Source organism: Dreissena polymorpha, chromosome 3 (genome assembly GCF_020536995.1).
Source record: "Dreissena polymorpha isolate Duluth1 chromosome 3, UMN_Dpol_1.0, whole genome shotgun sequence".
NCBI lineage: Eukaryota > Metazoa > Mollusca > Bivalvia > Myida > Dreissenidae > Dreissena > Dreissena polymorpha.
The window spans coordinates 15,710,094-15,722,885 of NC_068357.1; the positions used below are offsets into that span (position 1 = coordinate 15,710,094).

The 12,792-nt window shown below is 37.1% G+C and overlaps 1 protein-coding gene across 4 annotated transcripts in view; it reads right to left on the reverse strand.

The window, feature by feature from the left end:
* LOC127873058 (mediator of RNA polymerase II transcription subunit 17-like) overlaps positions 1–12,792 on the reverse strand; it is a 55,191-nt gene that overhangs the window by 7,205 nt on the left and 35,194 nt on the right. For 2 of the 4 annotated variants that reach the window (XM_052416634.1, XM_052416631.1), the window contains 8 exons: positions 12,066–12,236; positions 9,821–9,951; positions 8,375–8,446; positions 7,271–7,333; positions 5,764–5,975; positions 4,263–4,319; positions 2,956–3,090; positions 2,266–2,277 (listed from right to left, as the gene is read on the reverse strand). In XM_052416634.1, the coding sequence (XP_052272594.1) occupies positions 2,266–2,277; positions 2,956–3,090; positions 4,263–4,319; positions 5,764–5,975; positions 7,271–7,333; positions 8,375–8,446; positions 9,821–9,951; positions 12,066–12,236 (853 nt within the window). The remainder of the gene's footprint in view (positions 1–2,265; positions 2,278–2,955; positions 3,091–4,262; positions 4,320–5,763; positions 5,976–7,270; positions 7,334–8,374; positions 8,447–9,820; positions 9,952–12,065; positions 12,237–12,792) is intronic. The other 2 variants (XM_052416633.1, XM_052416632.1) reach the window with 2 other exon arrangements.

The following is a 12,792-nucleotide window of genomic DNA, read 5'->3' on the forward strand; positions in this document are numbered from 1 at the left end:
AAAAGATAAAAGCTAAACAAACAAGATGTGTTTGTGAAACACAATGTCCCCCTATATGACGTTTGTACTTGAAGGATGACCTTGACCTTTAGTTTAAACCTATTTATTTTAGCTCGATTGCATCGAAAGCCTAAGGCTTATATAAACGCTCTCGAGTCCGTTTCCTGGGACTAGAACCAGTACTTGGTGTCTTTTGGGGAGATCTAAAGAATGCTCCCATGGTGGATATCGAACCCGTGACCTCCCGGTATCCATATCCATTACACCACGGCGAACTTGACCTTTCTCCACTCAAAATGTGCAGCTCCTTGAGATACACACGCATTTCAAATATAAAATTGCTAGCTTCAATATTGCAGAAGTGACATTATATTTGACCTTGAAGGATGACCTTGACCTTTCACAACTCAAAAAGTGCAGCTCCATGAGATACACATGCATGCCAAATATCAAGTTGCTATCTTCGATATTGCAAAAGTATTTATAAAATAAGCGATTTGGGCCACATATATCTGACCTCTGACCTTGAAGGATGACCTTGACCTTTCACCACTCAAAATGTGCAGCTTCATGAGATACACATGCATGCCAAATATGAAGTTGCTATCTTCAACATAGCAAAAGTTATTGCAAAATGTTAAAGTTGGCGCAAACCAACCAACAGAACAACCAACCAACAAACAGGGCAAAAACAATATGTCCCCCACTACTATAGTGGGGGACATAAAAAAAATTATCAGTTAAATCAGTTAAATCAATTCTCAAGCATAGTATCAAGTGTCATGAAGTACATAGTAGCAATGTATAGTTCATTTACAAACAATTTATTACTAGAGGAAGCTGATAAATTGTTAAAAACCAGAAATCTTGATGCACCACAATAAAAATTCCCGTAGGTTATTATTGTAAGAAATCTTAGAAATTACTGGAAATTTAATTTCTATTCTGTGTGGTGTTTTTAAACAGCTTACATATTTGTGTAACTGTTTTACATGTCTAATGACTTAAATTTATTTCCAACACAAATACAAGGCAGAGGCGCAGCAATTAAAAACTTAAAGGCGATAACACAAAAAGTCATGTGGTGTGCGTAACAGGCTATATTGGAAGCCGGCAACTTCATCTAAAATTGCAAAGGTGCGCAAAACCCTTTGAGGCGCATAGGTCATTGACAAGGAGGGCTGAATGTTCACCAAAAACATTGAACAATAAGATAATTTGTTTTATGTATAGAACCCCGTTATCTCCAAATAGGTAGTTCTGTTTTCGTCTGAAAACGGTTACATACAGAAAGTTCTAAAAGATGAAATGGATCAAAAGAATCCTTGTGCTGAAATCATTACTGTAAGTTTCCCAGTAAGTAGACTGAAGGTCATTGTGGCATTCCACCTGTTGTTAATCCGCTAACATTTAATAAGAATGGGAAGCCTTCATTTATTTGAGACAAATTTTTCTTATTTACTTACAATATAAAAGGAGCATTTATCCCTTTGATATATTCAAGGAACATATTTAAGTTTAAACTAAGAAGAGAATAGCAAGCAGTGTTATAAGTTTAATTAGCGTGGGTTCGGCATTAAAACAACTGGTCTTATATTTACTAAAATTATACGTTGCAATGTAGAATATGAAAAGCATTATAATATCCCCCATTGGTGCAAAAAGTTACCATGTGACATTGAAATTAAAAGGCACACAACACCTTTTTTGCACCAATAGAGCCATATGCAAATGACTCAACGAATTTGGATGTTCATTGCCGGAGTTTATATGTAATTGGATTCCTTCTCAGCGAGTAGAATGGCTTGGGCATGTGCAAGACATGCATACAAACCAGTTGTTCATAACTGTGAACAGAGTGACTAGACTAGAAAAAAGCTTTATCTTTCAAAAAAGAGAAAAAGCAGTGTCAGTAAGACTGGTAGCTAGCATTGTAGGGCAGATAATTTCTTTTCAGAGTGTAATTTGAAATAAAGTTAGGTTAATAACAAGACACTTCGCAAAAATGCTAGAGCTAGTTGGAGAGCCCCCTTTATTGTGACAGTGCAAGCTTTCTCCAAACTTGTGTTCTCAAGAGAAAAGGCTAGGCAGTTAAACTACAGTGGCAAAGATTTCAAACAAAATCAGATGTGTATTCATAGAACTTTGTAACTTTAATGTAGATAGGCAATATGTCAAAGTCGATTTTGATAGAAATAAAAAAAGCCGATTTAAACTGCAATTTGTTACATTCCATTGACAAACAGAGTGATAGTATGTACTCACAGTCCTTGGGACCTGAAAATGAGGGAAATTGGCATGCAAATGCGCTTAAGGAAAAGAACAACTTGTTCCTGGAAGTGAACTGATAATTAACATAGAGAGAAAAGGTATTCCAGGAAGTGAATACTATATAATTAATATGCCTCTCTCCAAATCACACAAAATATTTGTTGTTTACTTTTGATTGGAACATTATAGCACTACATGTTTCCCCAACTTGAAATACAAAACCTCATATAAACTTATCTTTTCTAAATATATAACCATTTCTTGACAAGCAAGAAATTTCGTCGAATCGATATACCCCGCAGAAAAAATGTTGTGTGACAGCTGGACAGACTGACAACCCCAATTCTATGTCCCTCTTCCTTTGGCAGGGGATAAAAAAGGATTGTGTCTATCATTAAAATTTATTTATTTTTTCACCATTTTGAGATTGGGGAATTTGTTTTTTGTCGTACAAATACTTTAAATGTGAAAATTCGCGAGTTTTCAACAATATATTTACCAAGGTTCAACTTAAAGAGCTCAAATTAACTATGTTGCAATTAATAAAAATAAAAGATGATCACAAATTTATTCAGGAAAACTTCAATGGGGATTTTTACTCAATCAGTCAGGAAAGATATAAACTTTTAGAGATTGGGAATGGGGCCATCCAAAATTTGACCAAAGAATACACTGTTAATGTACCTGACTGCCTCATATCCGCTGGAGGTGATGATGATTTTCATGTTTGACTGCAGGGGACTGTTGAGACACGACCAGTGGGCCATGATTTGTGGATCTCGAACTTCCTCCGCTAGACGGTCTATGGTGGCCATGGTCCTAGTGGTAGTAAACAGCAAAGCATAAAAAAGAGCCTAGCTGGAAAAAATGGGGCTTGATGTGCAGAAGGTGTTGTCCCAGATTAGCATGTGCAGTCCAGTCCGCACACGCTATTCAGGACAACACTTTCCGACTAGACTGGATTTTTGCTAAGAGACTTTTGTAAACCAAAAATACCACACAAGCGGAAAGAGTCGTCCCTGATTAGCCTATGCAGACTGCACAGGCTAATCTGGAACGACACTTTAAGCACATGCATTTAGACCCTTTTTCCCAGAATGCAGCTCAAACAAGAGATGTGTTTGTCAGAAACACAATGCCCCCTACTGCGCCACTTTGATTTTTTATTTTTTTTTCCTTTGACCTTGCAGGATGACCTTGACCTTTCACCACTCAAAATGTGCAGCTCCATGAGATACACATGCATGTCAAATATCAAGTTGCTATCTTCAATATTGCAAAAGTTATGGGCAATGTTAAAGTTTTCGGACGGACAGACTGACAGATAGTTCAAACGCTTTATGCCACCCTACCGGGAGCATAAAAATATGTTTTCAGTCTGTTTTAACCAATGCAAAAAGGGTAAAACTTTGTCATCATCAAACAAGGAGTATAATGCAGTAGTAACATGCCAATTATGCTAATTGTTTTGGGCTAATGGTACTTTTCATGGATTTCATGTCTTAGATGGAACAAACCACACATGTGAGGCAGACTTTCCACAGTAGCACATGCTTTTTTAAATGTGTGTAAAGAAAATTTAAAATAGCAGAAAATCATAAATTAATCTAATTTGGTTTGGATTGTATATGTCTACAGCTCATTGACAATACCTTAGAGTGAAAATAACAATAACCAAGTATTGGATATAGAGTACAAGTTTTGGGAGTTAATGAGCCTCATTCTGGGAAAACTGGGCTTAATTCATGTGCATGAAGTGTCACCAAAGATCAGTCTGTGCAGTCTGCACAGGCTAATGAGGAACAACACTTGCAACATCGACTGGAATTTATTTTTGGAAAAGACTTCCTTTCAATGCAAAATTCCATAAAAGTGAAAAGTGTTGCAATTGATTAGACTGTATCGACTGCACAGGATTAATCTGGGATGACACTTCACAGATGCATTAAGCCCAGTTTTCCCAGAATGCGGCTAAAAATCTGCTAACTTACCTAAACTTGAGAACCTCATGCCTTGCTTGCTGTATAATCTGCTCCAAGAGTGTCTCACTGAAACATAAACCAGATATTTTGATAAGCTGTAAAATGGTTTCACAACATGAAACAAATACATTTTCTGTATAAACTTTTTTATATTATGTCCAACAGTTTTTTTTTTCTCAACATTTTTTGGAAAACTACCAACATCTGAGAAATTGTGATGTTAGAAAAAAAATAATAAAAAATTGGAAAAAAAATACTTTGGCTTGATTGATTACTTTTGAATAATTCTTGATAAAACTTACATACTGGTAAAACAGAAAATACTTAACTTAAAGATAACACATTTATGGATATTACAACTTTTTGCCACTCTGGATATGACCCAATACCAGGTATAAAATAAGCCAATTCCTGTCACATGAAAAAATTGCATGTTTAAAATTGAAAATTTTAAAGCAGGCTTATAAACCTCACCAAAATCAGTGAGAACACATTATGGATCTTCTGCTAAAATAAGAAATACTCTAAGTGGTATATAAATAGTTAATAAACTTTATTATCTGAGTGTAAGCAGCCAATGAAACCACACATTAGGGCCATATGGAGAACAATTAAAATGTTTGGAAAATGAAAACAAAATTGTATACATGTTAAGTGTGTAAAATAAAGATTTACACCTTCACATTCAAGAACATCAAAAGAGGCTTAACATAGGTTGCTATTACTCTGAAACTTTTATTGGTAATCGAAACGTCCTTAATTAATATCATATCTGGAAAATCTTTCAGTTGCTATTGTATGATAACTAATTGCCATATATGTGACCCTCGCTCTGGCATCGAACCCTGGACATAGAGCATGGGGTGCCTCCAAAGCTAGTGCCATAGACTGAAACAGATACAGGGCTCTGATGACAGCCCTCTGCTCCAATGAAGAGGACTAATTCATAAGTAAGTAAGCCTGAGCCCCAATTCACCAAACAATTCTTACTCTCAAGTCTAAGAATAAAGAATAAACTTTAAATTAGAATATTAAAGAATTGCTTTAATTTTCAGTCAAACTTAGCATTAACAAACTCAATCTATATCCTTATTCATGTTGAACATTTTCTTAAAGAAATAATTATCAGTGGTGGCCTGTATATATTTAAACACTGCATATATGAGTCCTGTTCTGAGAAAACTGGGCATGATGCATGTGCGTTAAAGTGTCGTCCCAGATAAGCCTGTGCAGTCCGCACAGGCTAATCAGGGACGACAATTTCCGCTTTTATGACATTTTTCTTTTAAATGCAGTCTCTTCTTAGCAAAAATCCAATTTAGGCGGAAAGTGTATCTCTGATTAGCCTGTGCGGACTGCACAGGCTAATCTGGGACAACACTTTACGCACATGCATTTTGCCCAGTTTTCTCAGAACTCAACTCATATTATTTTGGTTCTTGGTCTATTCTTTATTCCCAAGCCTAAGAAAGGGTTGATGAATACAGTAACTGATCAGTTTCCAACAGACCTGTCTGCCATTTCTTTCAGGTCGGCTCTAGAGAGCCCCAGGGGCCCAGCCAGTCTCCGTCTCTTTGTGAACCCAAAAGTCGCGGTGGCGGGCTGGGGTGGGTCAAGGTGCAGGGTTTTGTGGTGGACCTCCCTCAGCAGCTGGTGCAGGGAGTGCTCCAACACAGGCTTGTTGTCAGTCCGCGCAGGCTGGGAAACACCCTGCAATACACCCTACACATGGTATTAGCCCTTTCCACTCAATGACCTCACATGACTTACATTCTTCTTACAAAGATTGAAATTCCTTTACCACTTAGATACACATTTTCACACGGTTTTAGTCCTTTTGAAACCAAATTAAATTAAGAACCTTTCTTTATAGAGTAAAGGCTTCATTTGCAATCTAAGATACTGACGAGAAGCAAACCGCATTTGCTGGTTGCATATAACAAGTGGGAAAGGGTTAAAGATCTCCAGAGAAATCTTACTTGTTTGCTTAGGATATGTATTTATATTGGGTGTGGGTGCGCACTTACTTCTGGAAAAAAGTGTTTAAAAAAAATTCCAAAGTTTACAGGTTTAAATATCAGCTCTTTTCAGAGTTTTTGGATTTAAATGAAAGCAATTTTCAGAATTTGTGGAAGCAAATATATGCTCTCGTTAAGAGTTTGTGGGTTAAATGTAAGCTCTTTTCAGAGTTTTTGGGTGTTAATATGTTGTGCTATCTTCAGATTTTGTGGGTGTAAATGTAAAGTCTTTTCAAAGATTATGAGCGTTAAACATGTTGTTTTCAGAGATTGTAAGTGTAATAGGACGCTCTCATCAGAGTATGTGGGTGTAAATGTATGCATCTTATCTGGCCTTCTATACACACTATGGCCCAGTATATCTGGCCCTCTGTAAACACTACGACCCAGTATTCAAAAAGCTCCTAAGGAAAATATTAACTGTGTTGAATTTTGTTTGATATTTAAAATTGAAGTGGCGCTCATAGGAGATTGAGTCATCTGCACTTGTCCATGCTGTTGGTAATAACTTGTGATTCAAGTTTTAAAATATTCAAAATCTCCTGTGTTGATTTTCACTAAATAAGAGCACCGCATAACGGGTGCCACGCTCGGCTACGGGTGCAGTTTTGAATAAATGAAAGCTTGTCAGATTATTTTTTTTAAGGTCACAGTGACCTTGACCTTTGACCTAGTGACCCAAAAATGGGTGTGGCATGTAGAACTCATCAAGGTGCATCTACATATGAAGCTTCAAAGTTGTAGGTGGAAGCAATTTGATTTTAGAGCCAATGTTCAAAACAAATAAATATTAAGGTTTTAGCACGACGCGGACAGTGGACGTCGGACGAAGAGCTGGCTATGACAATACCTCGGGTTTTCTCCGAAAACGCCGAGTTAAAAAATAAGGTATAAACGTCAAATGTTACAAATTATTTTAAATGTCTCTTCAATTTACCACATAGGTACACTATTTGTATATTAAGGACAGTTTCTTTTCTTACAGAACTAACTACATACCTTCTTGTCTGCTTTATTGGAAGAATGGCACAATACAATGGACAGCTGCACACCAGGAAATATCTTAAACAAAGAAAACTACTGTTCTCAACTAACTTGCAGAATGTCTGGACACCAAAACACAGATTTCTGTTTATTAAACCAGGTTTTGGGAGAATTTGGTTAATGCAGGGTTTAAGAATTTATAGTCAAAATATATAAAAACTCAACTCTGATTTTCAAGATCCCTTGTAATTCAAAATAAACATGTATGATAACATAAATTTACTTGAGCCCTGCTCTTGGAAAACAGGGCTAAATACATAAGTCATATGCATAAAATGTAATCACTTATGAGACCCTACAGAAGCACAGGCATCCGCTTTTATTGTATTTTATGTTTAACCCTTTACCATTAAGATACTTATTTTCACACATTTGTAGTTCCTCAGAAAGTTAAATTTTATTAAAGACCTTTGCTAGATTAACATTTTTAAAGCTTCATTTTCAACCCTTAGATACTGATGAGCAGCAAACAGAATAAAACCTGAACAGTCTGCTGGCTACTCACAGGCTGTTTTGGTTTTATGCTGTTTGCACATTGCCATTTTCACTTTGCTTCTGAGTGGGAAAGGGTTAAAGGAAGTCTCTTCTTAAACAAAATCCAGCTTAAGTGAAACGTGTCATCCATGATAATAATGTGTGGAACGCACAGGCTTATCTGGGACAACACATTACGCAATAGCATTAAGCCCTGTTTTCCCAGAGTGAGGCTTTAATTAAATGAGTTGTGTTCTGAGAAAACTGGGCATAATGCATGTGCGTAAAGTGTTGTCCCAGATTAGCCTGTGAAGTCTGCGCACTTTCCGCCTAAATTGGATTTTTGCTTAGAAGAGACTTCATTTTAACCAATAATGTCATAAAAGCGGAAAGTGTCGTCCCTGATTAGCCTGTGCGGACTGCACAGGCTTATCTGGGACGACTCTTTAGGCACATGCATTATGCCCAGTTTTCTCTGAAAACGACTCAAATTATCAATAAATATCATACAGAGCTGAATGTGAAAAACATTTCTATCATAATGTACTGAAGGTATTTGCTTGAGACAAGAAACTAAACCCTTACATTTGTTATGATCTGGTTGCCAACAACCACATGTGGAACATTGCTTTTCATCTTGACGGCTTCTCTGGCCAACTAAAACAAAATGTCAGTTCAATAGAATCATGTCAATAAAATATATAAAATAGGTGAAAAATACAAACGAAAAACCACAACAAATGCTTAATGAATACAGATAAAATGAGAACATTAAGTCATTTAACTCTATATAAGTATATGCAAGTTAGAGAATACCATGTCACATACTCAAATCAATTCACATTTTCATGTAAAATATTATGATGTTTATTAACTAATGGGTAAACTTTGAAACATATAACGAATGTTATAATTTGAAAAATTTACAGTGTAAAATAGAAAATACATAGAGAACAATTACCTATGAATTATTTTTTTAGCGTAAACAAACACATATATGAAACATTTAGTGCAAAATAACATATACATAAAACATGTATGTTTTCACAATTTTGGGAATGGGGCTGGTTCGCTTTGGAATGAGAAATATCTCGGCGTTTTGACTAAAACTTGGATATAAGTGTTGTCGTTGATTTGCTAAAAAAATGCTTCAAAGTTAAGATTTTTTTTTCAATACTATATTGACTTATGTTCAACTTATAGAGCTGGATGGGAGATGAACTAAATGTTGTGACTTAAAAAAAGAAGAGTTTTTTTTGAAACCTTCAATTGGGATATTTAAGGTTCCAATGAAGAAAAATATATACCTCTTTCCATTGGGAATCGGACCAAATACCAGCCCCGAATTGGAACAACAAAACCCAATGCATTCATACATAAATTAGCCACAGACTTGAGAATTTCCATGAATTAAAGTTTGTCTATTTTTGTTGTTTTTTGCCATTTCAACAGTATTTCAGTCACATCACAAGGTCTATTAATCAACGCACACTTTTCCTGGCTTAGCTCGTTTGCCATTGATTGGTTAAGTTTCTTTTCTGGAGCGTAATACTTGCTTCCAGGCAGAGTTCCATGGGAGAGAAAACTTCTTAATCTGGGAAATCAAGCCCTTGGAAAGCAGTGTGATTTGAGCATTGTCCAGTTTACAGTTAGTAGATATGAGCCTCGTTCTAGGTAAATGGGGCTTAATGCATGTGCGTAGAATGTCGTCTCAGATTAACCTGTGCAGTCCCCACAGGCTACTCTGGGACAACACTTAACACTTCTATGATATTTTTTGTTTAAAGGCAGTCTCTTATAAACAAAAATCCAATCTAGGCTGAAAGTGTATTTCAAGATTAGCCTTTGGAGAATGCATACTCAAATCTGGGACGACATTTTACACACATTCATGAAGACACATTTACCCACCGCACAGTTCATATCATACTTAAACTGTCTTATCTGTTCATACTGTTCGGCCATTTCTCCAGTTACATGTTTTTTACTGATAATTTACAACTAAGACTCCAAACGCTAGAAATGTGTTACCTGGGCGAAGAGTTCCTTGCAGAAGAGCAGGTTTTGTGCGTTGTCAAGTCTCTCTTGCCAGTGGGAGTTCGGGGGAGTCCGACCGATGGCGTCCGGCATTTGAAGAGTGGCACTCATCAGGTTCATGGAGTCTAGCAAACACACAGCAAAATGACATACAGTCTTCATATTAACTTACTTGCCCCATTTTCGGGAAAAGTAAAATTTCATTAAGGCAAGTTAAAATGTGTCGAATGTCTGTCGGAAAGTGCACATTGAAGATTAAAGAGTTTTAAAACGTTTCAATTTACATGAATCATGAATGAAAAAAAAAAAGTTTTTCACAATCACTTTATTGCATTATTTTCTTACCACTGACCACATGTATAACATGGCTATCATTTGGTATCTTTTATTTTTTCCCCTAATATTGGACCAGTTTGGCTTTGATTTAAGCAAGTTGAAAGTGTAGGACTCATGCCTGATTGCCATGATGTGTTCTATAAGAATGCCTTGTAAATAGGGCTGAGGATTTTTCTTTAACAATCTAGGGACCCAGCATAACTAGAGCTTTGTAACAGACGTGACGTATACCCCACGTGCCGCATTGACACAGACTATTTTGCATGCTGTCTTCACAAAACAAAAGAATCAAATGTATGGCAATTTTTAAGAATTATAATGCCATTATCATTTATGGCCATTTCGACCTTTGAACTCTTGAATTATTTCGCATGACATGCCGTCCTAATTTATGGCCATTTTTATACTTTTGAACTCCAAGTGTGACCTAGACCTTGGAGTTATCGACATAATTCTTTCGCATGACACGTCCAATGATTGTGAACAAATGTACCAGGTATTTTTAAAATCTCACAATAAATGACATAGTTATGGCCCGGACAAGATCATTTATGGCCATTTTTGACCTTTGAACTCACAGTGTGACCTTGTCGTTGCAGATATCGATGTAATTCTTTCGCGCGACACACCGTCCAATAATGGTGAACAAATGTGCCAAATGATTTTAAAATCTCCAATGAACAACATAGTTATGGCCCGGACAAGCTCATTTACACTATATGGCCATTTTTGACATTTGAAATTAAAGTGTGACCTGGACCTTGGAGTTATCGACGTAATTCTTTCGCGCGACACACCGTCCAATGATGGTTAACAAATATGCAAAACGATTTTAAAATCTCACAATATACAACATAGTTATGGCCCAGACAAGCTCATTTATGGCCATTTTTAATCTTTGAACTCAAAGTGTGACCTTGACCTTCGAGATATTGACGTAATTCTTTCGCGCGACACACCGTCCCATGATGGTGAACAAATTTGCCAAATGATTTTTAAATCTCACAATGAATGACATAGTTATGGCCCAGACAAGCTCATTTATGGCCATTTTTAATCTTTGAACTCAAAGTGTGACCTTGACCTTCGAGATATTGACGTAATTCTTTCGCGCAGCACACCGTCCCATGATGGTGAACATATTTGCCAAATGATTTTAAAATCTCACAATAAATGATAAAGTTTTGGCCTGGACAAGCATTTTACCCTTGAACTCCAAGTGTGACCTTGACCTTCGAGATATCGACGTACTTTTTTCACGCGACACACCGTCCCATGATGGTGAACAAATGTCCCAAGTTATTTTTAAATCTAACGATAAATGACATAGTTATGGTCCGGACAAACTTTCGGTTTAAAACACACTAAGTGACCCCGTGACCTAGTTTGTGACCCGGCATGACCCATATTCAAACTTGACCTATACATCATCAAGATACAACTTGTGACCAAGTGTGGTGAAGATCGGATGAAATTTCGGGACAGACCGACAGACCGACCAACCGACAAAGTGACTCCTATATAGCCCCTATTACCAAATGTAATGGGGGTATAAAAATTAGGGTCCAAGGGCACATGGACTCCTGCATATTTATATGAACTTTGTTCTGGGAAAACAGACTAAATGCATGTACCTCAAGTGTCGTCCCACATTAGCCTGTACAATATTCACACGCTAATCTGGGATGACACTTGCTGCCTTAACTGGATTTTTGCTAAGAAGAGACTTCCTTGAAACAAAAAATTTCATTCAAGTTCAAAACATCGCTCCTGATTAGCCTGTGCACAGGCTTATCGGAGAGGAAACTTTAGGCACATGCATTTAGCCCCATTTTCCCAGAGCGTGGCTCAGTCATATCCCTGATACCAGTCATTCACTGTCGTCAGCCTGTAAAGTGAGTACCTGGCACAGACTTGATCTCAACCTGCACATACGCCGTCCCCTCCAACTCGCTAGGGATGACCACCTGTAGGGGATTCTGAAGGGCTGACCCCACATCCGTCTGATCACCAGACGACGTACCAGTGTTCTTTGTGACCTCAAATGTACCACCTTGCCAGAACCTAGAACCAGCTGAAGAAAAAATAGAAAATATAGCATTGGTTGGCATAAATGCAGTTTTGATAATGGAAATAAGCTTTTATCCTTTAATTTATTTTCTTGTAAAATAGGTTATGCAATTTATATCTTAGACTCAACAATTATGTGAACATCGGAAAAACAGTAAATAACGCACATCAAAGCTTCAGGCAATCTCAAACTGAATTTACCCAAGCTAATAAAGAGGCACACACAAATGAGTCGTGTTCTGAGATAACTGGGCATAATGCATGTGCGTAAAGTGTTGTCCCAGATAAGCCTGTGCAAATTGCACAGACTAATCAGGGACGACACTTCCCGCTATTATGACATTTTATGTTTAAATGAAGTCTCTTCTTAGCAAAAGTCCAATTAAGGCGGAAAGTGTTGTCCCTGATTAGCCTGTGCAGACTGCACAGGCTAATCTGGGATGACACTTTACGCACATGTATTATGCCCAGTTTTCTCAGAACGCGACTTAAATATTAACAACCCTATAAATGCCTGATAAACAAACAGTTAACATCTATCACATCACAAGCTCACAACA